This window comes from Plectrocnemia conspersa, unplaced genomic scaffold (assembly GCF_051122295.1).
Source record: "Plectrocnemia conspersa isolate PC_06_02 unplaced genomic scaffold, ASM5112229v1 ptg000010l, whole genome shotgun sequence".
Lineage (NCBI taxonomy): Eukaryota > Metazoa > Arthropoda > Insecta > Trichoptera > Polycentropodidae > Plectrocnemia > Plectrocnemia conspersa.
This window is the reverse complement of record NW_028277174.1, coordinates 1,906,067-1,931,605: the sequence shown is the minus strand read 5'-3', so window position 1 is coordinate 1,931,605 and position 25,539 is coordinate 1,906,067. Positions and strand designations below refer to the sequence as shown.

The 25,539-nt window shown below is 28.9% G+C and overlaps 2 protein-coding genes across 2 annotated transcripts; both read right to left on the bottom strand.

Annotated features, from left to right (window-relative positions):
- Window positions 1-594: 594 nt before the first annotated feature.
- Window positions 595-3,354, bottom strand: LOC148230299 (uncharacterized). Its single transcript, XM_088195589.1, has 2 exons — window positions 3,213-3,354; window positions 595-1,425 (listed from the first exon to the last, which is right to left on the bottom strand). The coding sequence occupies exons 1-2, from the start codon at window positions 3,252-3,254 to the stop codon at window positions 646-648; spliced, it is 822 nt and encodes a 273-aa protein (XP_088051715.1). The 5' UTR covers window positions 3,255-3,354; the 3' UTR covers window positions 595-645.
- A 2,803-nt stretch (window positions 3,355-6,157) lies between these two features.
- LOC148230298 (uncharacterized) lies at window positions 6,158-24,971 on the bottom strand. Its single transcript, XM_088195362.1, has 4 exons — window positions 24,836-24,971; window positions 23,596-24,389; window positions 14,381-14,564; window positions 6,158-7,124 (listed from the first exon to the last, which is right to left on the bottom strand). Exons 1-4 carry the CDS (start codon window positions 24,875-24,877, stop codon window positions 6,294-6,296), a joined length of 1,851 nt encoding a protein of 616 aa, XP_088051488.1. The 5' UTR covers window positions 24,878-24,971; the 3' UTR covers window positions 6,158-6,293.
- Between the last annotated feature and the right edge of the window lie 568 nt (window positions 24,972-25,539).

Genomic DNA, 25,539 nt, shown 5'->3' with positions numbered 1-25,539 from the left:
TTCCAGACGTCGAGCTTGACCAGTGAATGAGAAGGAATAAACGGTGGTCAGCGATCTTTGCTGGTTCAAAATATCGTGGATTTTGTCGATCGTTTCTGGCGTAGTTACCTCAAGTGGACGTACCAAACGATGTTCATTACTTATGGATGCACGACCACGTTTAAAGACATTCACCTAATTATAAACAGTGTTAAACCCTGGTGCAGATGTGACATTAACTTTATCTAACTCGTCAAATACCTGGTCTTACACCTGGACTACAAGCATAAATTTAATGAACCTATTTTGAAACTTTGCGTTAAGGGAATTATCGCCATTGCGGCCCTTAGGCTGATATTTAAAAGAAAGAGGGCGTTAAATATAAAAAATAAAACGTTATTCACGTATGGGACATGATAAACACATGTAATTTATAAATCATACCATTACGTTTAACTATCAATACAAATAATTGAATGAATTAATCAGTCGCTTGAACTATAGAATCATACAGTCGTATTATTCACGGAGCATCTTTACTTCTATTATCTCTATTATAATTGTTGTTAAATATCCTAAGGCATTTAAGGTTTTATATTTCTTTTAATAAAGGCATTAAATTATATATTTATATTTAAAAAATACAGATATAAAATAAATATTACATTATATTCTGACGTGTGCATTTGCAAATGCTCTGTGCTTCTCACCACCATCGCAATCTTCGTCGTGGCTGTATTTTTTATGAGAAATTACTTGATCTGAAGAATCACAATTTTCATGCAATTCAACTTTATGGTGTTCTCCTTCTTCGTGTTGATCTCCTTGACTATCGCGCGATTTGCCGAAATGCTTTTTAGTGATGTGGTGCAATACTTCTAAATATTTACTTTTCCACATTTCAATTTCTTTTTCGTGCGACTGTGAATAATGGCATGAATCTGGAAGGCATATTCCAGGTGCACCTGGTAGACCTGATGATCCAGGTTTTCCTGTTGTTCCTGGCTGGCCAGTAAATCCGGGTGGACCAGCGGGTCCAGGTGCTCCTATAGTTCCCGGTGGGCCGATAGGTCCAGGAGCTCCCGCTGCCCCCGGTGGACCACCAAGTCCTGGTGCACCAATAAGTCCAGCTACACCTGGTGGTCCTATTGGACCCCCAGGTCCTAGTGGACCGATCGGTCCAACTAATCCCGGTGGTCCTTTTGGACCGACAGGACCAGCTGGGCCCACAGGTCCTACTGGACCAACAGGTCCAATTGGACCAATAGGTCCAACTGGACCGACAGGTCCTACAGGACCGACTGGTCCAGCTGGGCCGACAGGACCGGGAGGACCGGCAGGTCCAACTGGACCGACAGGACCTGGTCCACCTGGCGGCCCAGGAGGACCAGGAGGTCCGTCTTTGTTTAGCCCTGGTGGATCTACAGCCTGTGCTTTTGTTAATACCTAAAAAATAAAATACGCAACATTATAATATACTGATGTCAGTAACAATACTCAATAGACATATTTTTGTATTTTATTATGAACTATAAATAATATGCCATAAATTTATACCACTTCTGAGTATCGATTTAAATATTGAAAGGGACCATATGTTTAAGACAACACAAAAAATATGTTAACTCATGTACACGTATTATAAAAAACAATATTTTTTATCAAGTACTCAATTTTGATTCGTATTTTATTATTTTTAAACTTCTTATACTAATGCTCTTACGTATACTTAATTTCCACATATATTTTATAGCATATAGCATGCTTGATCTCTGCGTAATAATATTTAGTATCTTACATAAATATTTTGATTATTTAAAAAAAAACACGCATTAATTTAAAGTACCAAATGTTTAAACACATATTTTAACTATTTAGTTAAACGCATATTGGCAGTTAATTATTTACTTAAGTATATTAAAAATTTAGTATTTACATACTTTACTTTAATATCTTTTAGTTCTATTCTAAATATTCAAATACCTCTTTGTTAAGAAGATATTTAATGTATGCAGAATTAGCATATATTTTTTAAAATAAAGAAAATTCTACTTACAAAGTAAAACAAAATAACAGCGAGCCTTTTTTATGAAAAAATATAAATTTATAATTTAATACTATATTAACTATTTTTTTTAAGTATTTTTATATACATATATCTTAGCACCAGCTTACAAGTAAATATTAAATTAATCAAATAACTGTAATAAACATAAAATATCGGTTAAAAAAATGTTTTATTTTAATGTTGTAGAAGTATTATTAAAAGTTTATTTTTAATGTTAATTAGATAACATATAAAATTTATTCTCTTTTGGATTACTGCTAAATGTAATGAGATTGATTTATATGTGTCTTTGATACACAATATTATTTTAGATAAAACTAGCCTGAAACTATACTAAAATTGAAAGGTTTTCCGACTGGATAAAGTTGCGTCATACACTGCTCTTACAAACCTTCGGAAAATTAATCCATAAACAAAGAGAGATAGCATTAACTTTTTCAGGTAAAAGTTGCTAGATTTATATTTATATAACTTTTAAATTAAAATTTTATAATAATCTTACTAATTAATGCGTGTCTGATTATATAAAATAATAAACCAATAAACAAGTTGAACTTTCAATATATAATGGCAATTCTACACATGTATAGCAAAAGGCAAAGCAAACTATATAATACAAACAAATCATGAATTTGCAAAACTATAATTAGGACGTAATTAAATCTCATAAAAAAGTATAATTACTAAAATCGTTAATATTTTTTCTGCTAACTGATATTTTTGTTTAATAAATAATTTGATATTTTTAGCAAATAATGAAATATTTAGGTAAATGGTTTTTGTCAAGGAACTGGTTTGAAATTCTGGGCATTGTAAATATTAATTAAAAGTACTACTTCTTTATGCAAAACTATATTGCATCTAAGATATTGGGGTAACAAGAGCTGTTAATAAATAGTAATTTTAATTAAAAACGAAATTAGTTTCAAATTTATTTAATTTAATAATTAATAATAATAATTAGGTCCTGTAAAACTAAATGAAATTCATTAAAAAAATTAAATGTATTTATAAAGCCATATTTAATCTAAGATGTTTGAGTTTTAATAGTTTAATATAAGTTAACGTTTAAGACGCATGTTTTTTAATTTATTATTATATAAAAAGTTATTTACATTTAAATACGTGCTAATTAAATAAAAACTAATTATTGGTATATACTTACAATTATTAACGACAAACACAAAATCAATTTTATGAGCCACATAGTTGATTTTTTAGAATTTTGATCTTCTTCTAAGTGACTCCAGAAGAAGAATAGATACTGGTTGATGAAACTTTTTTATTTTATAGTGAAAGTGCATCGAATACGTCATTAGAAAATATTTTTCATCTGATGAAAAACAATCTGTGCAAATAACATTAGTATATTATATTCATTAAAATGTACTGAAATTGATTTCATTGCGATTCAATATGTATTTAGCTGCAGATTTAATGGTACATTGCTTTTATAATGTTAATATTTATCAATCGGTAGAAATTAATTTAACAATTGACTTGATTACTTAAGTGCAAAATTATGCCCAAAAAAACCAGAAATATTTTTTAAAATTAGCTCTGAATAATACAATTTAAGAAATAATTTCTTAAATATTGGTTAGTACAGTGATAAATCATAATACTATTTATGGATAGATTAAGTTTTTTCACATAATTGCTGATTATGTGCAATTTTTAGATATAACTGAAATAATTTGATTTTTATTAAATTAATATTAAAATTCTTATTGCATTATATGCAATAAGTATTGTGTATACATGTATTTAAAGTTTAGCACGTCACAATCCATACTTATAATTTAATCTTGCTGAATCTCAGATAGTCTTTTACATAACTTTGAATCGAAACAATAAAATATTTTATAATATGGGACTATTTTGAGTTTAAAAATATTATATAATCATCTTTTTGTAAGTGAAAAATATTCTCGATTATAGATACACTACAAGTTACAAGAAAAACAGCAATTTACTTAATATTTGGTTATAAGTTCAAACGCATTTTATTAAAGTAAAAGACGTCTGCTTTGTCAACATTTATTTAATAAAACAGTAAATTTTTATTCAAAAAATAAAATAATAATAATAGTTGACATTGAACATTCTGAGCTTCTCAAAATAAATATTTACCAATTAACTTTATATATCATGTGTATGTAATTAAAGTTTAAGTATTGGGCGGTATTGTCAAATGCGGTAGAATCCAGGGTTATTTAGACTTTGCAGTGGTGATACAGTATGGATGCAACTTCTTAAATTGTACTTTATATCAAAATGAGTATCTTTTTCTCTCATAGCCTGTAACTAATTACGCAAGTGTTTTCTATGGGGTTTTGTATGAATGAAAAAAAAATTGAGAGTGATAATGATATGGTTTCTCGCAAACTGAGATAGAACGAGTAGCTCACGCGTAGGCGTCCTATGGTCAACACGCATGTCGAGCACTGCATCGTGGTCACGTGGTCAAGTTATAATACCACATGCTTATCCGGGACTTCAACAGACTCTTACTGACTTTTTTCAATATTTTAAGGCACTTAAAGAAATTAATTATATTTTTGATAGTATATTCTTCTAACAGATATCGTTATTATATTTTTAGTTATATTAAATTAAATATTAAAAAAATAATTAGTGGTACTTGATTTTTTTTTTAAATATAGTTTCGAATATTTCTATGTATTTTCCTAGATCGGTTTATATAAATGTCACACCATAACGATTTCTTATTTAAAATCGATGGCGACAAACTCTAGAATAGTCACAGATGTAGTGCTCGTATTCTGAAGTATGATTTTTATGTCTTATGGCATTTTGCAAAAGCCGACAAAGATTTTGCGTATTATTTACGACCGAAAAGTTTTCACTGATATTGTATTGGTGAGTGCCTACACAAACTTTTGTAATTATCAGTAGCGTAATTTTAATATTATGACAATTTAAAAATTGGCACATTTTTCGATCGTGCGCAAATATGCTAGCTGTGCGTGACAGCAGCCGCCGTGCAGACGTCATTTATGGCCGCCGTCCGGACTGCATATGAAATTTGTGGCAGTGTGGCCGCTACTCATAAGTCGGCGACCTCGGCCGATTTCAGTTAAACTTCGGTTCGTATAACTTCCAGAGAGTGTAGTACAAGCATGATACTGCTTTAAAAGCAAAACAAAAATATTTGTAAAAAAATTACTTTTAAAAAGATACTTTAAATATTTAAATTTGTGTTTTGAATCTACTTAATATGCGATTAAGCATTTTCGTATTTAAAAATATTAAAACAAAAAAACTAGGTTAGTTCTTTAAGGTAATCGTTAGCCAATTATTCTCCTGATTTTCTTTTTTAGGCGGTAGAAATAAATGTACAATATTTTTATTAAATATTCCTTGTTTGTGTATATTTTATTTTGTACTATAAATATGAATATTGTACTGAAAATAATTAAATACATAATTTTTAATATGTCTGTATCCTAAAATTAAAATAAGTCGATCGCAGAGTGTCTAAAAAATATAGTAAAACACAATTCTAAAAGTTCTTATCGCTCGTACAAATGCTCTAATGAAGACGAATAGCTTGAGCAAACTATCCTTCAGGACTCCATCTAGATTTTTACGCAGTATCGAGTATTTCATTATTTAGCGAAACAACGTATTTTCACCTTTTAGGTTTGAGCGTATTATGTGTATTAGAAAATCAGGGTCATTATATTCAGATACTATAATAGGTTCAGCCGTCGTGCAAAACGTTATCGAATGCTTTATCTATATCGAGCATTAATAATCCTGCACTTTTTTTCATGTTAATCAAAAGTTAAATGTGTTTCTTTAGCTAATTAAGTTGGTTAGTCGTTGAATGCATTTCGCTAAAACCGAATGATTCATTTATAATATAATTACCAAGAGATTAATTTTTGAGATATTTTTTTTGATACTTCGCTAAGTTGGACTAGTTAAAGGATAATTGATCAAAATGCTATGTTTCTTTCTGAGATATTGGCTTTTTCCACATAGTTATTCAAGTGGATCGAAATCATACTTTTTATGACTTGAAAATATAGACAACCCAAATATTAAGTAATATTATAAACGAACAGAAATAAAAAATATGCATAATATTAAATACAATTTATTTAAGAAAAACATAAATTAAATAAATAATATATAATATTTAAGCCTCAGGATTTAATATAAAGTAGATCATGAAACTGTTTGTAGTATTGTAACAATACTATTAAATTAACTCAGATTAAATTCTGACATGCGCATTTGCTGATGCTCTATATTTCTCTCCGCTTCCACAATCCTCTTCCTTGCTTCCTTTATGGTACTTCTTTTTTGAATCCTCCTCACAGTGTTCAGAACTTCCACCGTGTTTAGTATGTTGTGTGACTGTCAAATGATGGACCATATCACCATAATCTGATAAATGTATATGATGTTCGTCGTCTTCGTGGTTTTCATGCGATCCACTGAAGTGCTTTTTGACAATGTGTTGCAATACCTCTAAATATTTACTTTTCCACAATTCAATTTCCTTGTCGTACGGTGGTTTAAAGTGACACGATCCTGGACTGCAAACTCCCGGTGCACCTGGTGAGCCCGGAGATCCTGGTGTTCCTGGTTGTCCTGGTGCTCCTGGTGCACCGAAAAATCCTCGTGGACCCGCTGGTCCTGGTGCTCCCGGAGATCCAGGTGGACCGACAGATCCAGGTGATCCTGGGGCGCCCGGGCCTCCGATAAGTCCTGGTGGACCAATAGCTCCAGGTGCACCTGGTGGTCCACCTGGACCGACAAGTCCTGGTGGACCGATAGGTCCAACTGGTCCCACTGGCCCTATTGGACCGATGGGTCCAACAGGACCGACAGGTCCTACTGGTCCAACAGGTCCTATTGGTCCAATAGGTCCAATTGGTCCAATAGGTCCTATTGGACCGACAGGTCCACCAGGTCCGGGAGGTCCTGGTGGACCAGCAGGTCCTGCTGGTCCAACAGGGCCATCAGGACCTGGAGGACCGGGAGGACCGGGTGGTCCTTTGTTAAGTCCTGGTGGATCTACAGCCTGTGCTTTAACTAACACCTAAAAAATAAAATACATATATGTAGTTTTTGCACTGTAAGTAACAATGTTTAAAATATATAAGTTTATATTAAATAATGAAATATTTAAAATATATATTTGTACAGAATAGCCTTTACACTTTGACTATTATAAATTATGTTTTATAATAGTCAAAGTATAAAGGCTAACCTGTACAAATATATATTATACATATATATGGAATATGTTCCACGCCAAAATCATGGTATCTAGAACAATATTTTTTTATCCAGAAAATACCTAATTCCAAATCTAATTTTAATTTAAAATAATTAATACGAATGCTTTTACCTTTTTTTTATTTACATTTATATTTATTTTATATTCATTATCAAATGCCAAAAATTAAAAAAACTTTAATTTATTTATAATTTTAAATCGTAATGTCAATACAAAATAAATTATTGATTTATACTTACAATTATTAATGACAGTGACAAAAAGACTTTTAATAGCCACATGGTTGATCTGCTTAAAAATCTGATCTTCTTTCAAATCTCACCAGACGAAGAATGGATACTAATTGTTGCAACTTTTTACTTTTTATAGTGAAAGTGCATCGGATACGTCATTGAAAAGCTATCTTATTTTTTCAAATGATAACAATCTGTGCAAAGATCATTAATTAATTCTTTTCATAAAAATTTATTTGAATTGATTTTACTAAGATTCGTTATGTATTTAGCTGTTTCGTTAGTATATGTCTTTTGTGATTTAAATTATCAATTGGATCTTAAAGATAATATTTGTCAATCCACTTGGATATTTAAGTGAAAAATTCTACACAAAAAGAGAGCAAAAATAATTTAAGAATAACTGTTATAAATATTAAAAAATAAATTTTATTGTAGTTTTAAAATATAATATTATTAAATATTACAATAAATATTTTCAGATAATTTTATAATAATAATATAAAAATATTGCCTAGGTTTAATAAATATTTTTATTTTATTAACTAGTTTTAAATCTAAAATATGCATTAAAATATCTACATTAATTGTTTATTAAATTAAAATACAATATAAATAAACTACTTCATGTAAATCGAATAATACTGAAGCAAACCTGTAATAAATTTTAAGGTGAGAAATAAGATTTTGTTTATATAAAACGGTAATTTTATTACAATAATTAATTATTAATATATAAAATACATTTAACTTTAATGCTGACATAATTAATATTACTTAGAATACAATAAAATGAACATATAGATATATTATATTATTAGATGTTACAATTTAAAGAGAGAAATATTTTTTTTAATTTAAGTAAAAGAAAAACAAGAAATTGAGTGGTTATTAAAATGTTTAGCTAAATATTTAGAATTCATCAAATATATTATTCAATCTCCAAGGTAATGTGTGCATTTGTAAACTGTCATTTTGTTTATGTATTAAAATTTAAGGATGTTAATATTGGGATCACAAAAAATAGGCGAAATATTTTAAAAGTATTTTGTGGTACGAAAATGTGGTTTTTCAAATGTTAAAGAAAAAATTATTATTTATAATCTAAATTCACAATGATAAAGCACATTTAATAATTAATTTATTTGAATAAATTTAGACCATGGTGACCTAATAGGTTATTTCAATGCGTGACAATAATACAATTACACAAATTATTATTGCACAGTGGTTTATTGTCGTTTTTCACAGGTATAGTTTCTTTGGCGCAGCCTCTGGTGTCTGCTCAGTCTCTGGTAGCGTAGTTTCTGGAGACTGCTCATTTTGTGTGCCCGGGTCGATTGGGCGCTTATCAACGTTTAACCAAAAAGACGTGTGTATTTTTAATTTTAACCTAAATTTTACTTTTACAATATTTCTGTCAATTAAAGGACAACAGAACCCTTCGAATTTTATTTTTTTAGTAGCTTAATAATTATTACCAGAGCGTAATTGTATTTTTGTGCTATATTTATTTAAATTAGAAAATAAATTAATTCAAAGCTCAAGTTTGTTTGATATTTGAACATTATTGGCAATGTATGTTTAACCAATTTTAAATATTAGCACATTGTATACAAAATTATAGATTCCACTTTTAACAACGAGTAGCGAACATGCAATGTCAGAATATACTAAATGCGCAATATGTGAACCCTATTGTTTTTTTAAATAAGTTATATTTAAACAGTTGTATTTAAATGTCAACGTTAATTTTAAATATGTAGACAATTATTATATTTAATTTGTTTTGTAGACTTCTAGATTAAACCTTATTTTTTTATAAGATCAAAGAAAGTTCCTTAGAAATCTGTACAATAATTGTAAATGATATTAGTTTTTTTATTAAGTTGTAATATATTTATTATAAGCCTAATGATTATTAAATTTCTTATTCAAAAACAATGCTGTAATAATCGTATTATTTATTTATCTTTTTAAAGTTATAGATTAGAGCTTAATATGATATTTTCAATTACTTAAATTTAATTATTCGTCTATATATTTTTATTTACTTATATTTAATTATTTGTACTTTTTGAATGTACAAAATTATTAATATTACTTTATTTTATTTGTAGTGTATTATGTATTGACATTTTTATTAAATTATTATGCATCAATCTTTCATGAAATTTTAATAAACATATTATTGCTTAGAAAATATATACTTGATATACAGTAAAATAAATTTCCATTAATGCTGTATAAAGCAGATAGTTTTTTTCTTAAGTTGTTTCAATTGCAAAAATATTTTAAAATATTTTTTTAGGTTTATAATTTGTGAAATAAGATTTATGCTTTTTTTTAATTGTTTTTTGACAGAGTCGTCTTAAAACTTAATGGCGAATCAGCTAAGCTAGTAAGCATAGTAATTATGTAATGCATCTGTCTTTGTATTCGGACCACTTTCCTTTGTTTTTACACTGAAAGGTGAAGCTGAGGTTGTCTTTGATTATAGCAATGCTAATTGGAAGGGTTTCAAGAGTATTGTCGAGTCACGTATAGTGGCAAGGCGACAGAGCTATGCCCCAATAGACACTGATATTAATTATTTAACAACCGTAATCGAACAAGCTAAAATATCATCAGTACCGTAGCGTATTTTTTTCATAGTTATATTGAACTCCATTGATTAATTATTGTTTTAAAAATAAAATTAAAAAGCTATGGCAAAAAAACATATTTTTTTTCGCTTAAATTGTAAAAGTTTTCTTCATTTTTTCCTTAAATTAAAACCACAATCGTTTTGTTTTATATAAATATTTTTTTATCAAATTGTAGCTAATAACAAACATAAATCCATAATAAACCAAAAACATCTATAATATATGTATATTAAATATAATTAGTATGTCTGTAAAATTATTTAAATTACAGAAATGAACGTTTATAATAAGCTGACTTATTATGGACTAAAAAATTTAGAATATATACATGTAAGTAATTCTGAAAAATACGGCATAATTGGTCTGAGAATGTTGTCTGAAAAATTATGTTTATTTTACATTTTCTTCAAGCAGGTTTATTCGCATATTCGCATACATTTGATTAGCTGAGCTAACAATGCTTTATTTACTTACATTGCTGATGATGACAAATTTACTCAACTGCAGCTGGTCGTAAAATGGAGCAATTACAGAGGCAATAGGCAATAAAATCTAGATTTTTATTTTAAATAAATATGATTTGCTTGATCGTACATATGCATTCATTTTTTGTTGATGATTGTGAATATTTAATTTTTATATTTGATATAATAACAGTATCTTAGTTCACCACTAACTTTAATACATATCTAGGCTTAAGCAGATTAAGGTAAAAGTAAAGAAAACTCTTTAAATTTAATTAGCTGAAGTGCCGAGTTTAATATTGCGAGAAAATTAAAGAGGACCAAACAATTTCGCTTCGCTCCCTTAATCGCCATAGGATTTAACTTTCAGATTTTGCATTCTAAATGGGAATTTTATTATATATTATTAATATATAAATTGCAAGAGTGTCGCGCGTGTCTTCAAATATATACATTCGTATGTATGTATATAAGTACGAGGAGGTGTGTTCTAAGATCTTAACAGTTTCCACCTGCTTCTTACGATTTTGCCCAAAGTTGTTTTCATTCGTGTTTGATTTACTTTGGACCACAATGCACTCTTATCTAATAATATAGACCCTTGATACGCGCCTAGGCCTCTTTGCAAACTACATAAAATATGAGCACTAAACGTCTATCGGGATTTAAGACCGGTGTTACTTCGGAAACCTTGCTTTATGGTATTACGATATTATTTTAGAATATATTACACTATACATGCTTATGATCCTTGTAATACCTATCGAACGTCTTTCTTTCGTAAGAGAAAAAACTCCTAAACGAAAAGACTGGAACTACAAAGGGATTCCCTTAGATTCGAATTGGGAAAAAATCTTTTATGACCAAATAAATTTTCGACAGGGGCATGCGCATGCAAAGGAAATTGGGTTATATTGACTAAATAGCCATAACACGTACCGCTCTCAGATTTTCCTTCGACGGCTAACGCATTTTTTTTCTTATAGGATCTTATTCGGATTTTCGTAACATGAGGTACTTTTAAGGAATGTTCAATAAGCAGAAAAAAATTGCGATATTCCTTCATGAATGCGACTCTTCTTTTTGAACAAATTATATTTATTTAAAAAATTTTACCTCACAAACTATATACTCTAGAAAATAAAATAAAATATTGAAGTTAGTAAACCCACTTCAACGCTTTAAAAATTGATATGTGAGCACTTATATTTTTTAGTCGAAAAAACTGATCGCTGCTTAATTAAGAATGCACATAGTGAAAACTATTTTTAATTTGCCTTCGTAAATATGTATCAAAAAAATTATATATTAATATATTATTGAACAATTGTTTTACTACAATTAACTTTAATTTTTAAGTTATTATGTTCTTAACTTAATTTAATTTAATAATATGGACAACTTTAATTAAATTATTTAATACGTTTATTTATAGAAGATAAGTTAACAAGAAACGTTTTGCAAGTACTTTATTTTATATTTATATTAATAATTAAAATGTTATGTATATTTATTTTTATACTCCCCTCAAATAACATCAAGGAAAAACGACATTTATTTACCAAAGAAAAAAATTAATAAACTTCTCTGAGATGTTTTATGTGTATATTACATGTACAACTCTGAATAAAATAAAATGCAAATTAGTGTGATCCTTGTACATGATATGTGCTGCAAAGAGTTTTTATAAGGTACTAATTTAGTATATTTTTACCTTAAATATTCACGGTTTGTAATATCTTAACGATTATTTTTTTTCAATAACAAATCATTTAAATCTGATGATGCGAATAGTATCAGTACTAGTATCAAAACTTGTCGTAATAGGTATTCTGTTTCTGCCTCGACACAAAGACACGTTATTGTATTTTTGATACGATATTGGTATATATAATCCATGTAGCCAAATATCGATTAAATATACCAATATCGATTGTGTTATCAAAGGTAGATTAGCAATTTCTTTTGAATCTAAAAATATAGTATAGTAAAAAACACAAGGTATTTTACTCAAACGATCCACAATAACAAGTATAGCTGATCAGTCACCTCATACTTATTAAGCAAATAAAATTCTCAAATAATTGTCTGATACATTTTTTTCATACAATTGCAGTAATTCAATGGAATAATAAGGGTTCTATTTGCTCCTTGCAGCTGTTTACTTAACAATATACGAAAAAATTTTGATCATGGCCGGTATGCGCATTCCCATAATGCATGCATTAGGGCGCCATGTCGACGTCACATCTTGCGTCTCTTTCTAGCGTCGTCTTGAAGGCACCTCGCTGCCGACTTTTACTATAGAACTAAACAACCTAACCTTTTTTTAATGATATTGTATTGGTTTGTTTTCATTTCGGTATATCTTGTAATTGTCTATGACTAACTGATCCCGCGATCGCAGCGGCGTATGAAGCGACACCTGTGAGTATTTGTGGAACTGATTTCGGCGCCGGCGTAAAACGTCATCGTGACGTCACTGTGGCGCTCTAACGCGTGTATTTTGGGAATTCGCGGCCGGTATATCATAGCGAGTATAATTATTTTTTTTTATTGATTTTCGCGAGTATAATTATTTTTGAAATGTCGGGATTCATCGCGATTTTTTCTTACTTGTATTCTATATTTCGGTCGTGATTTTCCGGCATCCAAGGGGTAACAGAAAAGATCGGAAGAACCCTAACGAAGCACAATATCAGAACTGTTTTTCAGTCCAAGAACAAAATTAGTTCAATGCTTCCAAACGGGAAAGATCATCTAAAAAATGAATCCCAAGGGGTATTTAAAATCTCATGTTCAGATTGCGAAAAAATCTACATTGGACAATCTAACAGACGCATCGCACACAGAGAAAACGAACATAAAAATGATGTAAAAAAATTCAAGAGCTACTTTAGCCGAACACAGTTTTACAGAAGACCATAAAATTGATTTTAGTAGCACAAAAACCATAGCTAATATTAAAAACCCTTTTGTTCGTACGAAACGAGAAGCACTCGAAATAGAAATTTACAAAAGAATCGCTATGAACAAAAGAGATGATAGTAGCATATTATCAAAATCTTGGCTTCCGGTTTTAGAGTCATTACGAAAAATAAAATCACAAAAAAAATGTCACCAGCCAAATTGCCACACCATTAGACAAAAACATGAACACAGACACAAATAAATCATCAAAGACAAATGGACAATTAATTAATATAATTAATAATGCCCCACCGGTAAGAGTATATATGACAAGGTCAAGGACAAGAGCGGCAGTCGCAAACAATTCGTGACGATGGTCAGAAAATTACGGCCGAAATATAGAATACATTAGATTTTTGCGAGTATAATTATTTTTGAAATCTCGGGATTCATCGCGATTTTTGCTTACTTGTATTCTATATTTCGGCCGTGATTTTCCGGCCATGATCACGAATTATTCGCAACTCTTTGCTTTAAGTTGAAAATAATTCGTGATTATGGCCGGAAAATCACGGCCGAATATATATATATATATATATATATATATATATATATATATATATATATATATATATATATATATATATATATATATATATATATATATATAATAAAAAGTACTTAATATATTCTGGATATATATATATATATCCAGAATATATTAAGTACTTTTTTGTGGTTCAAAAATATATATTGAACGCTGCAAGAAATTTAAATCTAATTTTAACCAAATGTCAAACGCCAGTCCAGCCAGTGCCTGTCGGTGGTCTAAATCCAGGCCTGTCCCATTCAGGCATTTTCGGTAATTTGAGATTCATATCAGGAAGACGGATCGGCGACCTAATGCCGAACGTGCCCATTTCTGGAAACGCTCCAGCCCGCGATGACAAACGACAAAGACGTGACAATACCTCCCTCTGCCCTCTACGGAAAAACAAACACAAGATTTTTGCGTGTACACATTCGGCTCACACAATTAATAAACCAAAATCTCGCGGAGCTAATTAATACAGCAACAACAAGAACAAAGGAAAAGTTTAAACAGACCAGAGAAAAATCGTATTGTTTTTGAGAGAGCGCTGAAACGGAATACGTAATAAGTAGACGTGGAATTGCACCAAAGCTGGGAATTATTACATGGGGTGTATGTCAGGGGTGTTTTATTTATGATAGAATGCTGTGCAGTGAAGTCTATGCAACAATATTTTATGTAGCAGCATTTTAGTGAAATTGCTGGGAGGTACTAATTCGAATAATTGTATAGTCCTATTATTATAGATTATATACGTTTGCGCTTTTGTGTTATAAAATAAATTATTGTGATTTGAAAATAATATTAAATAAAATTTATAAATAATAATAAAAAATATTTTGTGTTATTACTATCGTCGTTGATGAACGACGACAACGACAGACGGTATGTACTAAACAAAATCTTTTTGCAAAAGCCGTTGTTATTATGATCCCTTTGGATGCTAAACAACGAGATATTACTGTTCGTATTAGATATAAATTATTCAGCAAAATCTGTACTTTTATTTACGTTCACTATAAAAATATTTATTCTTAAAGCCCTACAAGAGTAAATAATAAAATGATTTTTAAGCATATTTTAGTTATCGATTTAATAATTTAATGTTAAAGAAATATTTTTTCTTTGGTTAAAACTGAATTGTTTAGTATAAACTATCATTTCGGGTTTTTAATATCCGCCATAGGCTCTTACAATTAAATATATGATTTTATTTAAAATGACTTATAAAAAATATTCTATATTATAAATTGCCTTCAAAGTTGTTTTTGTGTATTTCTATATAAAATTTAACTTAAAAAATATATTCAAAGCGAATGTTTCAACGATCTTTTTGAAGAAAATTGAAATAAAAAACACTGTTAAATAAAATATTTAAACAGCTTGTTTTAAATAATAAATTATTAATCAATCTATTTTAGAAATATTTTGCTTGACTCTTTTAAGCAGTTGAGTAATCAAATCGATTGATCGAAATTATATAGAGTGCAGTTGAAAAATTGAAAAATATTTTCATGAGGGTGCTTCGTCAAAAATGTGTCTGTATTTCAAGTGATATTGAAAAAAAATAATAAATGAACATTTACAATAAAAGTGAGAAAATCAGAATTTTAAATGGAAATCTGAATAAAATTCATGCTATTTTATAATTTAAGTCTAACGATTAAACTAAACTTAATAAACACTTAATTTATCTTTAAAAAATAGTTTAAAAACAACATTATATATATAAAACTATTTTTTATCTTTTAACGATTTTTTATAGCCGCTAATTTGAAAAACTTGTAATCAAGGAATACAATCATAAATTATCATATAATAATAAAATAGATAGGGATGTCTTTTTTATTTTTTACAATGTAAAAGTTTGCGAATGTGTTTTTTAATATTATTTAAAAATCATTTTATTTTTTATTGTTTATAACAGAATATAGTACATTTTATATTAGGTAGCTAACATAATTTTATACATAAATACATAATTATGTAATAAATATTGTGTATAGATCTATCTTTAAGCATTTGATGATCTTATATTTATTAATTTGTTTCTTAATTATATTTTAACAGAATATTTAATAAAAATTATAGGAATGTATAAATATTATATACCCAGTTAAAAGGATAAGTATTTAATAGTCAGTCTCCTTGGCAAGCAATAAGGAAAGACAGAAAGACAAACGTGCAGACAGTCTGGATTAGCACTTCAATGCTTTTACATTATGGGTCTGACTTGTACTATGAAAATATTTAATTTTATCAAATGATAAATTCGGCGAAACACTCTCTGTTTGTTTCGGCTCTCATGTTTTTAAATTAAACATGTCCTTTGGACTGCTAGTTCGTGTTTGATTGAATTAAAACCGATGTAAAAAGAAAAACATTGTCTCTCTCCGGCCCTAATTACTGACTTCAGCGCCGGTACGGATATCTTTTTGCCCTTTTTAACCCAAAGTCTCAAAAAACATTTAAAAAATGATACAACTTGTGATTTAAAATAATATTTGACTAATTTATAACAAAAAAAATGTTATTTTATTTACTTTGATTTTAAGCATGGTATATATCAAATATTATATTTTTAAAATATACTTAGTATATTAATTTATTAAGTTTAATACAAAAACACATATTTTTTGGATTAAAACACAATTTATTTAATTTAAATTTAATTTTAAGTCATTTGCTCTGACACTAAAAATGATATTTTTATAACGTTAGCGTTAAAATATTAAATCATAAAGCCCAAATGCAAAATGAAAAAGGCTTTTTTAATATACTCTGTACATTTTTTTAATTAACCCGAGTATTAAAAATATATTTTCTAAGTAATATTTAAATTTTAATAAAAATATATTGCTACAGTTTGTGATTTTAGATATAAACTGATTATTAATCACCAACATCTGTGTTTACATCTACGTTGACATTTAAAATATTTTATTATAAAGCCCTAGAGTACCATATAATAAAATGATTTTAAAGCATACATTGTTATTGATTTATGAATTTTGACTTGTATAAATATTTTTTCTTTGATTAAAACTAATTGCTTAAATTTAAATATGATTTTTAAAGTTAAATTTACGTCATAAATATTATTTATACCATGATGTAGCTAGAATGATTGAAAACATCTGATAGCGATTGAGGCAATAAAAATAAAAATATGTGTTGACGGATTGTTGACACCGCCCCTCCGCAAGCGTTTCATTGCGTAGACGCTACGCCAAAAATTCAATGAATTCTGTCGCAACGCTCCTAGCTAAAAACCACGAAAATACAAATACGGATACGGCCCGTACTCTCTATTTTTTTGATATCTTGAAAATGTTTTCGAATCACCTCCAACAATAAGGATTACTTCACTTTTCTTGAATTCCATAAAATAGATTTAAATTCGAGGACGCAACAAACTACCGTATGTACTCTTTTGAGAATAATTTTTACATTCTGAATTAGAATATTAGTGAAATCACAAACAAAGGTGGCCAGCTGGAGCTATCAATTAACAAGTCATTGTTTATATTGTCGTAGACACCAAAATTTATCTTTAACACACAACGATTATAAATATATATTTCGATCTTAATCTGCCGCTTGAAGGAATGTCTTTCAAGTCCTGATATTTATTATAAAAAATAAATAAAAACGCACTCTAGATTTAATCATTGCACTGATTAATTTAAAAAACTCAAATAAAATTGTTACATTTTTTTTAGCAGAATACAGTTTGCTCTAAAACGATTTTGATGCTGTGCTTGGACTTGGTAACAAGTCCAAGTCAAAGTATTTTTTTGTACAGCATTAGTTTATAATTCATTGAACAGACCTTTTATACATTAAACATAGTTAATGGTCCGATTGTTTAGCGAGTCAAACTAATCGATACAATTTTTTTATCAAAGATTGATAAAGTATTTTAAATTAGATAGTTTATTATTTATTTTAATGCAATCTCAATATAAATAAGTATTATTTATAATATAGTAATGTATTGTAGTTTAAATTTACTTATGTGATTTATAATAATGATTTTTTAATTTCACGTGAAACTTTTCACATATATTTTAGTTGATAAATTTACACCCCAACCACTTTCCGGTATTATTTTAAATTAATTGAACCCCCTCTTCACGAAAAACATTGAAATGACCACTAGAACACCTGGGTGTCGACTTATCCGAAACCAGAGTGCGGCGGTCACGCATCCTAACTTTTATCCATTATCCTAGATTTATCCAGGCTTACGATCTGTGTTTGCGCAACGGCCGGAGAGAGCAACGGGAAACGCTGCTCCAAAAACGGCAACCGAAAATATCCGGGCAGCTTTTAATTCCCGGTACGGAAGGGTAGTTAAAATGTCAGCGCCAGGTAATGTATACCGTCATCAGCACCGGCTCTATCTGCCTTTGTGGAAGCGAAATTTACCGTCGCACATTAGACTCGGAGTGGTTTACCCCTGGCCGCCGCCCCCCACCACCGCCGAAATACTTTCGATATAAATTACGCTCCAAATCGGCCTCAGGAATTCTTCATAAATTTACTGCCACGATCCACACGTATACCGCGAATTTTCCGCGATGAAAAATTCGACCCCTAGGTGCCTATTAGAACGTCAATGTGCCAACATTTATTTGTGGATATTTGAAAAAAAATCCATTAAACTATGATTGAGGCAAAAGCACTAACTAGGATTACGCTAGGTTTTACCAGTTTGTAATAATATATATGAATATCTATTCAAAATTTAGTGATAAGGATATCGAACGTATATCCGTATCGTGTGCTTTAAAGCTAATAGTAAGAACGTTAACCTAAACTTGCCATTTTTTCTCAATTATTAACAATGATGAAATGGATAGCTCATGAACTGACTTTGTTAACGCAAATAGGGTATACATTCTAATATTTTGGAACGAGGATTTTTTTAAATAGTTTCTCAAGCTCTTAAGGGTAAATTCGTTCCATCATAATCAATCTGTAGAATTAAATTAAAATATAAAATCACAACTATCAGGATATATATTCATATATATCTTCATTCGGAGATGTTAACCGAAGATCTCAACACTAGACACGTGCAATGGAATTGATCCGGTGTGAATTTATCCGAAGCAACGATTTTTAACAACTTACACGACACGGATACGGTTTTAAATTATCTAAAACCAAGAACGTAATAATTTCATCTGTCAATTTTAGATATTGCTTTAATTAATGGCAATGCTCAGATTTCAGATATGCTATGTATCTAGATTCTGTCCACGGAGCACCTACCTGTGTTTTTTAAACTCAAGAGTGAGGTCAAAGTTATTCATAAAATTGTCTATAAATAAACAATGCTTATTGGAAGGGTTTCAAGAGTATTGTCGAGTCCCGTCTAGTAGTTGAGCGTCAAAACTATACAACAACTAGAGTATTACTCAAATATTCAATTATTTAAATTATCTGCCTGATGTTCAATTGTATGAATATTGGAATAATTGATCAAATATTCGTAAAATATTTGTTTATCTCAAAGAAAATTAAAAAAAAATATATTAGAACAAAACAATTTGTTTATGCATCACAAGTAGTCATATTTCGTTCTCAACATACCTGGCTGATTAGTGTTGCTTTAAAATATATAGTCGTTGCTTCAAAAAGTATGCGCCTTTATTTTGTTGCAAAACGTGAGATAATAAGACGCTTTTACTCAACAACAAAAATGTTTGTGCGCTTTAGAAAAATATTTGTGAATAGAATGTTTATTGGAGTGTATACTATTGCCGAAATTTGCAGAATTCGTTGGTTAAACAGGTAAATGACAAAAATAAAAATCTATTTTATTAATAAAATCATGAAGACAATTTAATTAATACTTTATTTTATAAAACTAATTGTTTATGAGTTACAATAATAATAAATAAAAAGTGAGCGCCAAAAGGAAATCAAAGACAACTAATAACTTGAGCACATTAAGAGTATTGTGTAAATGGTGCAATTAAACAGTAAATTACAATAAGAAATTTATCATTTAAATAAATACTATTAATAAATAAATATAAATAAATTGTTTATGCATTACAATATTAAAACATGAACATTAAATAAATACGTAAATTTAGCAACATTTTCTTTTCAGTGTGTACTAAAATATATAAACTGCGAATTAGCGTTTCATTAATTTAACGAACGACCGAAGCTAAGCAGTATTGGGCATGGTCAGTATTTGGATGGGTGACCGCTTATAAAATTTCTGGAATAGTTCTGTATGGTTTGAAATAATATTAAATTAAATTTATTTTAATAAAATAAATTACAATATCTACATTAAAATGCGCCTGTATTGTAAATATTTTATAAAATACATATGTATAATATACATATGTATTTTATAAAATAATATTAATTCACATATACATTGTATATGTGAATTAATAATATTGCGGATTTTATAATGCAACCATTTGTATTTGCGCCTGCGGTATGCAATACGTTTTGTAATTAGATCAAGTGTATTGCCTCTTATAATATTTACAGGTGAATTACAATATGGAATTGCTCGAGCGCATTTATCTTAAGAAATAAAAAAAATAAAAAAATGTAATAAATAAAGATAAAATTCAATAAACTATTCATTAAGTAGTTTCAATAAATTTCAATAAAATAAATAAAAATTGGTATGAGGGTGATACTTTCAAGTACCAAACATGGTTTTAATCCACAAACCGTGTAATAAAATATAAATATACATTAAGGTAAAGAGTACCACTTTCTAGATCTTGTTCTGTACTTATAAAAATGGTTGAATTTTTTTCTAAAAATTCGAAAATATCCAATATGTAATTTACCTGACAATATTAATATAGGCAATTTACTACACGAAATACAAAAATTATTGCATACCGCAGGCGCAAGTCCTACTGGTAAGCGCTTCCGTTCAGACGTCAGTGACGTGCCGGAGCGCATGTATTTATATATTTCTTGTTTAAATTTAACTTTATTTTTTATAATAAACTTAAATTTAACATTATTGCAAAAACATAAAAAGAAAGTAATACAGGAATATTTGTAACCTTTTAGCTGCCCAGGCTCCCACGCCCAACATTTTAAATGTCTAAAAATAGGGTAACAATTTTTTTTTTATGTAAAACATACTCTTACTCACATAATAACAGCTTTCGGATTTTTTATACTTAAAAAACGTATAATAGTTTGGTATATTTATTTTTATTGAATTTAATATTTATTTATTGTTATTTCTTATGTATTTACTAAATTTATTTATGATAATGCATATATTTTTTTAATTCACATGTATTTTATAAGATAGACGCTCTCGAGCAATTTCATGTTGTAATCACCTGTATATATTATTATAGCCAATACTCTTGCCTTACATATAAAGCAATTGCATACCCCAGGCGCAAATGTAGAAGCTAGCTATATATTTTTTATTCACTTTTATTTTATAAAATGCTTACAATACAAGCGCATTTTAATTTATATATTGTATTTTTTTAATATAATAAATTCAAATTTAATATTATTTCAAAACGTACATAACTATTCCTGGAATTTTATAAGCGGTCACCCATCCAAGTACAGACCATGCCCAATACTGCTTAGCTTCGGTCGTTCGCTATATATTTTAATATTTTTTTTAGTTTGCCAAATGATTATTCAAAAAAAAATCATTTTCATAAAGAATGGTACCTTATTAATTTATATTTTAGTAATGCTTAAAGAGAGAATTGCTACTGCGTGATTTATAATTGTTCTGTCGCAATACCAAAGATGGAAAATTTGTAGCCTCATTTCAACACATTGCATTATATTTTGTTGTATTGAACGTTGTACGTTGTATTGAGTATAATAAATGTATATTTGCGACATTTTGGCTTTGAGCGTTTTCGACCAATTAGAAAATATAAATTAGTGTTTTGCTTGTTTGTGTTTTATTAGTCAAGCAAATTGAAGTCATATTTGCTCAAGAGGAATAATTACTTTTTTTTCTGGGGTGGCATGGTAACATGTAAGTAATCAAATTTAATAAATCGCCAAATAAGTCGCCACGTCGTTCTCTCATTGTTTCTGAAAAATTAATGTAAACCATGAGAACTATATACATATAAAGTTATAAGCTGGGCACAATATTCCTAGTTATAACTAGTAAATGCAAATTGAATGTGTAAAGCGAAGAAAAATTATATTTTTATATGATATTTAACATATATGGTATGTTGACTAAGAAAAAATATTGGCTTTTTATATTTTAAATACATATTAGTTAATACGATTGCTTTACTTTAAATGATTATTTGCTGTGTATTGTAACATATTGAGGTTAAGTGAAATTACAAAGCCAAAATGAATAACAAATGAGCATTTGATCCTAGAATGTCAATAATAATTTTGTTAGAATCACCGTGCTAAATTTTTTAATAGTAAAAATAGTTAAAAAGTCACTGTTCTATTAAAACGTTTCGTTTATATTGTTTACGTTTCCATGTGCTCCAATGTCTTGCATAATCTTAACTTATACTGCGTAAGAGATATCTGTTTGCTGCTTTTTTATGAATTTTATTATAGGCACTTATTGGCATTCTACGATGCAGCGTAATTTACAACGCGAAATTTGACAATTACTGTCATTTTATCACATTGGGAGAATCCCAGTAAAGACTTATTTAAATTATTTAATATATTTTTTTGTTTAAAATAAGAAAACGCTCTATATATTTATAAAATTATTTGCATATTTTTCTGATGGACATTACATTTTTTTTAAAATTTAAGAGCAGTTTACCTGAACAAACATAATAATAATAAAATTAGCGGACTGGGTGTTGTGAATAATTCGCAATTGTGTAAATTTGTGTCTAATTGCCACTCGCCACCTCTCGTTGCAAATTTATTAATAAAATCGGATTCTTTTTTAATTAATTTTTAAAGTTGGTAGGTCATTGAAAGCATTTTGCGAAGACCAAATGGTTAGTTTACAATTTTATTACCGAGAGTTTATTATTGCTGAGATAAAATTTTTTTTTTTAATATTTTACCTAGTGAAGATGATATACAAGTGGGGGATAATTGATAAAAAGTATATGTTTATTCCTGGGGTCCTTAACGGTTTGCGGTTTAGCTATTTTTCAAATCGTTATTGAGTATCGCATTCATACTTTATAAATTCAACTTTTCATGGCTTTAAAATAATAAAAACTTAATTATTAGATAATATTATGTACGTAAGCACAGAAGTAAGTAAAAAACATGAAGTATACTGAATAAATTTATTAAAAAAAAAACATTAATGCAAAAATAATATATAATATTCAAGCTTCAGAAATACCAGAAATTATTATAAAAAATCAATAATAGTAAATTATGAAAATATTTTATGTAGTTTTATAACACTATTGTTTTCAATCAGATTAGGTTCTGGCATGCGCATTTGCTGATGCTCTATATTTCTCTCCGCTTCTAGAATCCCATTCCTTAGTTTCCTTACGAGACTTCTTGAAATCATCCTTTGAAGAATTACAGTATTCAGAACTTCCACTGTGTTTAATATGTTCAGTGATTGTCAAATGATGGACGTCGCCATACTCTGATTTTTCGTGAGATCCGTTAAAGTGCTTTTTGACTATATATTGCAATATCTCTAAATATTTTTTTTTCCACATCTCGATTTCCTTGTCGTATGGTGGTTTAAAATGACACGATGTTGGGTGACAAAATGCTATCACACCTGGTGCACCCGCTGCTCCTGTTATTCCTGGTTGTCCTTGTGCTCCTGGTGGACCGGAAAATCCTGGTGGACCACCTGATCCTGGTGCTCCTAAAGGTCCCGCTAAACCATCAGCTCCAGGTATTCCTGCTACACCCGAGACTCCGATAGGTCCTGGTAGGCCAATTACTCCAGGTACACCCGGTGGTCCGATTGGACCGACAGGTCCTGGTAGACCGATAGGTCCCAGTGGTCCCACTGGTCCTATAAAACCGACAGGTCCAGGAAGGCCGGTAAGTCCTATTGGTCCAGGAAGTCCTACAGGGCCAATAGGTCCGATAGGACCGGGAAGTCCTATTGGACCGCTAGACCAGGAAGCTGGACCAATTGGTCCCGGTAGACCGGGTATTCCTGGTGGTCCAATTGCACCAATAAAACCTGGAAGACCGGGTAAACCGGGAGGACCAGCAGGACCGGGTATAAACTGCGCCTTAACTAGTACCTGAATATAAAACACATGAATGTAATTTTTTTATTGTGAGTAATAACATTTAAAAGATATAAGTTTATATTTAATAATTCAATATTTATTATATGTGTACATATTATATTTAAAATAATTGGACTTTATTCATAAAACTAGTATATAAAATATTTTACGGTAAGAGCTTGGAATCGAAAACAAATTTTTTTTTAAAAAAAATACATAGTTTAAAACTTTTTTTAGTTTTAAATAGTTATTAGAATTTTTTTTACCTGTGGTTGATTTAAATTTATATTTATTTTATATTTATTTTAAACTATTATATTTTAAAGAAAGGTATATTCAATCTTAGTTCTTCGATTATTAAAAGTTGTTCAATTTTATCCAATGCCGAAAATACACATTGTTTATTTTTATATAAAAAAGTTATTATATTTATATTCGTAAATTTCAATAATACTTACGATTATTAACGACAAAGACAAAAACACGTTTATTAGCCACATGGTTAGTCAGCTTAGAAATATGATCTTCTTTCAAATATCACCAGATGAAGAATAGATACTGACTGGCAAAACTTTCTCTTTTTATAGTGACAGCGCATCGGATACGTCATTAAATGCGTCTCAGTATTAGCCTTTAACAATCTGTTCATATATAATCAGTATATTCATAAAGACAAAATATTTTCTATTTTATTTTGTTGTAAAATATCATGATATTATTTATTATTAAAATTGCTATTTGTAAAAACTTTATTAAAAGTTCTATAGAAAAATTTGCCGATGTTGGTTTAATAATTGGTTTTCCTTACTAGTTATAGATTTAAAACACGCATTACATGCAATATTTGAATTGTTTATTTAATAATTTAAAATAAAATATAAATAAAGTACTTTATGTAAATCTAATAATATTGATGAAAAGCTGAAAAGGTTTTAATAATCATACGATGAAATAAATTTCAATGTGAGAAATAAGATTTATTTTAATATAATCGTAAATAATCAATATATAGAATACATAAAACTGGATTGAAACAATTTTAATGCTTACAATATTGTTGTTAGCTAGAATGTAATAAAAATATACATATAGAGGAAATAAAACGTTGGACGTTATTAAACGGAAAATACTACATATGTTATTTTTTTAACGCGCTTATTTT

Excerpts from the sequence above, each read along its gene's own strand:
- LOC148230298 (XM_088195362.1), bottom strand. The coding sequence starts at position 24,877 with ATGTGGCTAATAAACGTGTTTTTGTCTTTGTCGTTAATAATC. Across the intron at positions 24,390-24,835 it reads TGTCTTTGTCGTTAATAATC|GTACTAGTTAAGGCGCAGTT; the intron begins GTAAGTATTATT and ends TTTTATATTCAG. Across the intron at positions 7,125-14,380 it reads CAGGCACTGGCTGGACTGGC|GTGTTAGTTAAAGCACAGGC; the intron begins GTTTGACATTTG and ends TTTATTTTTTAG.
- LOC148230299 (XM_088195589.1), bottom strand. The coding sequence starts at position 3,254 with ATGTGGCTCATAAAATTGATTTTGTGTTTGTCGTTAATAATT. Across the intron at positions 1,426-3,212 it reads TGTGTTTGTCGTTAATAATT|GTATTAACAAAAGCACAGGC; the intron begins GTAAGTATATAC and ends TTTATTTTTTAG.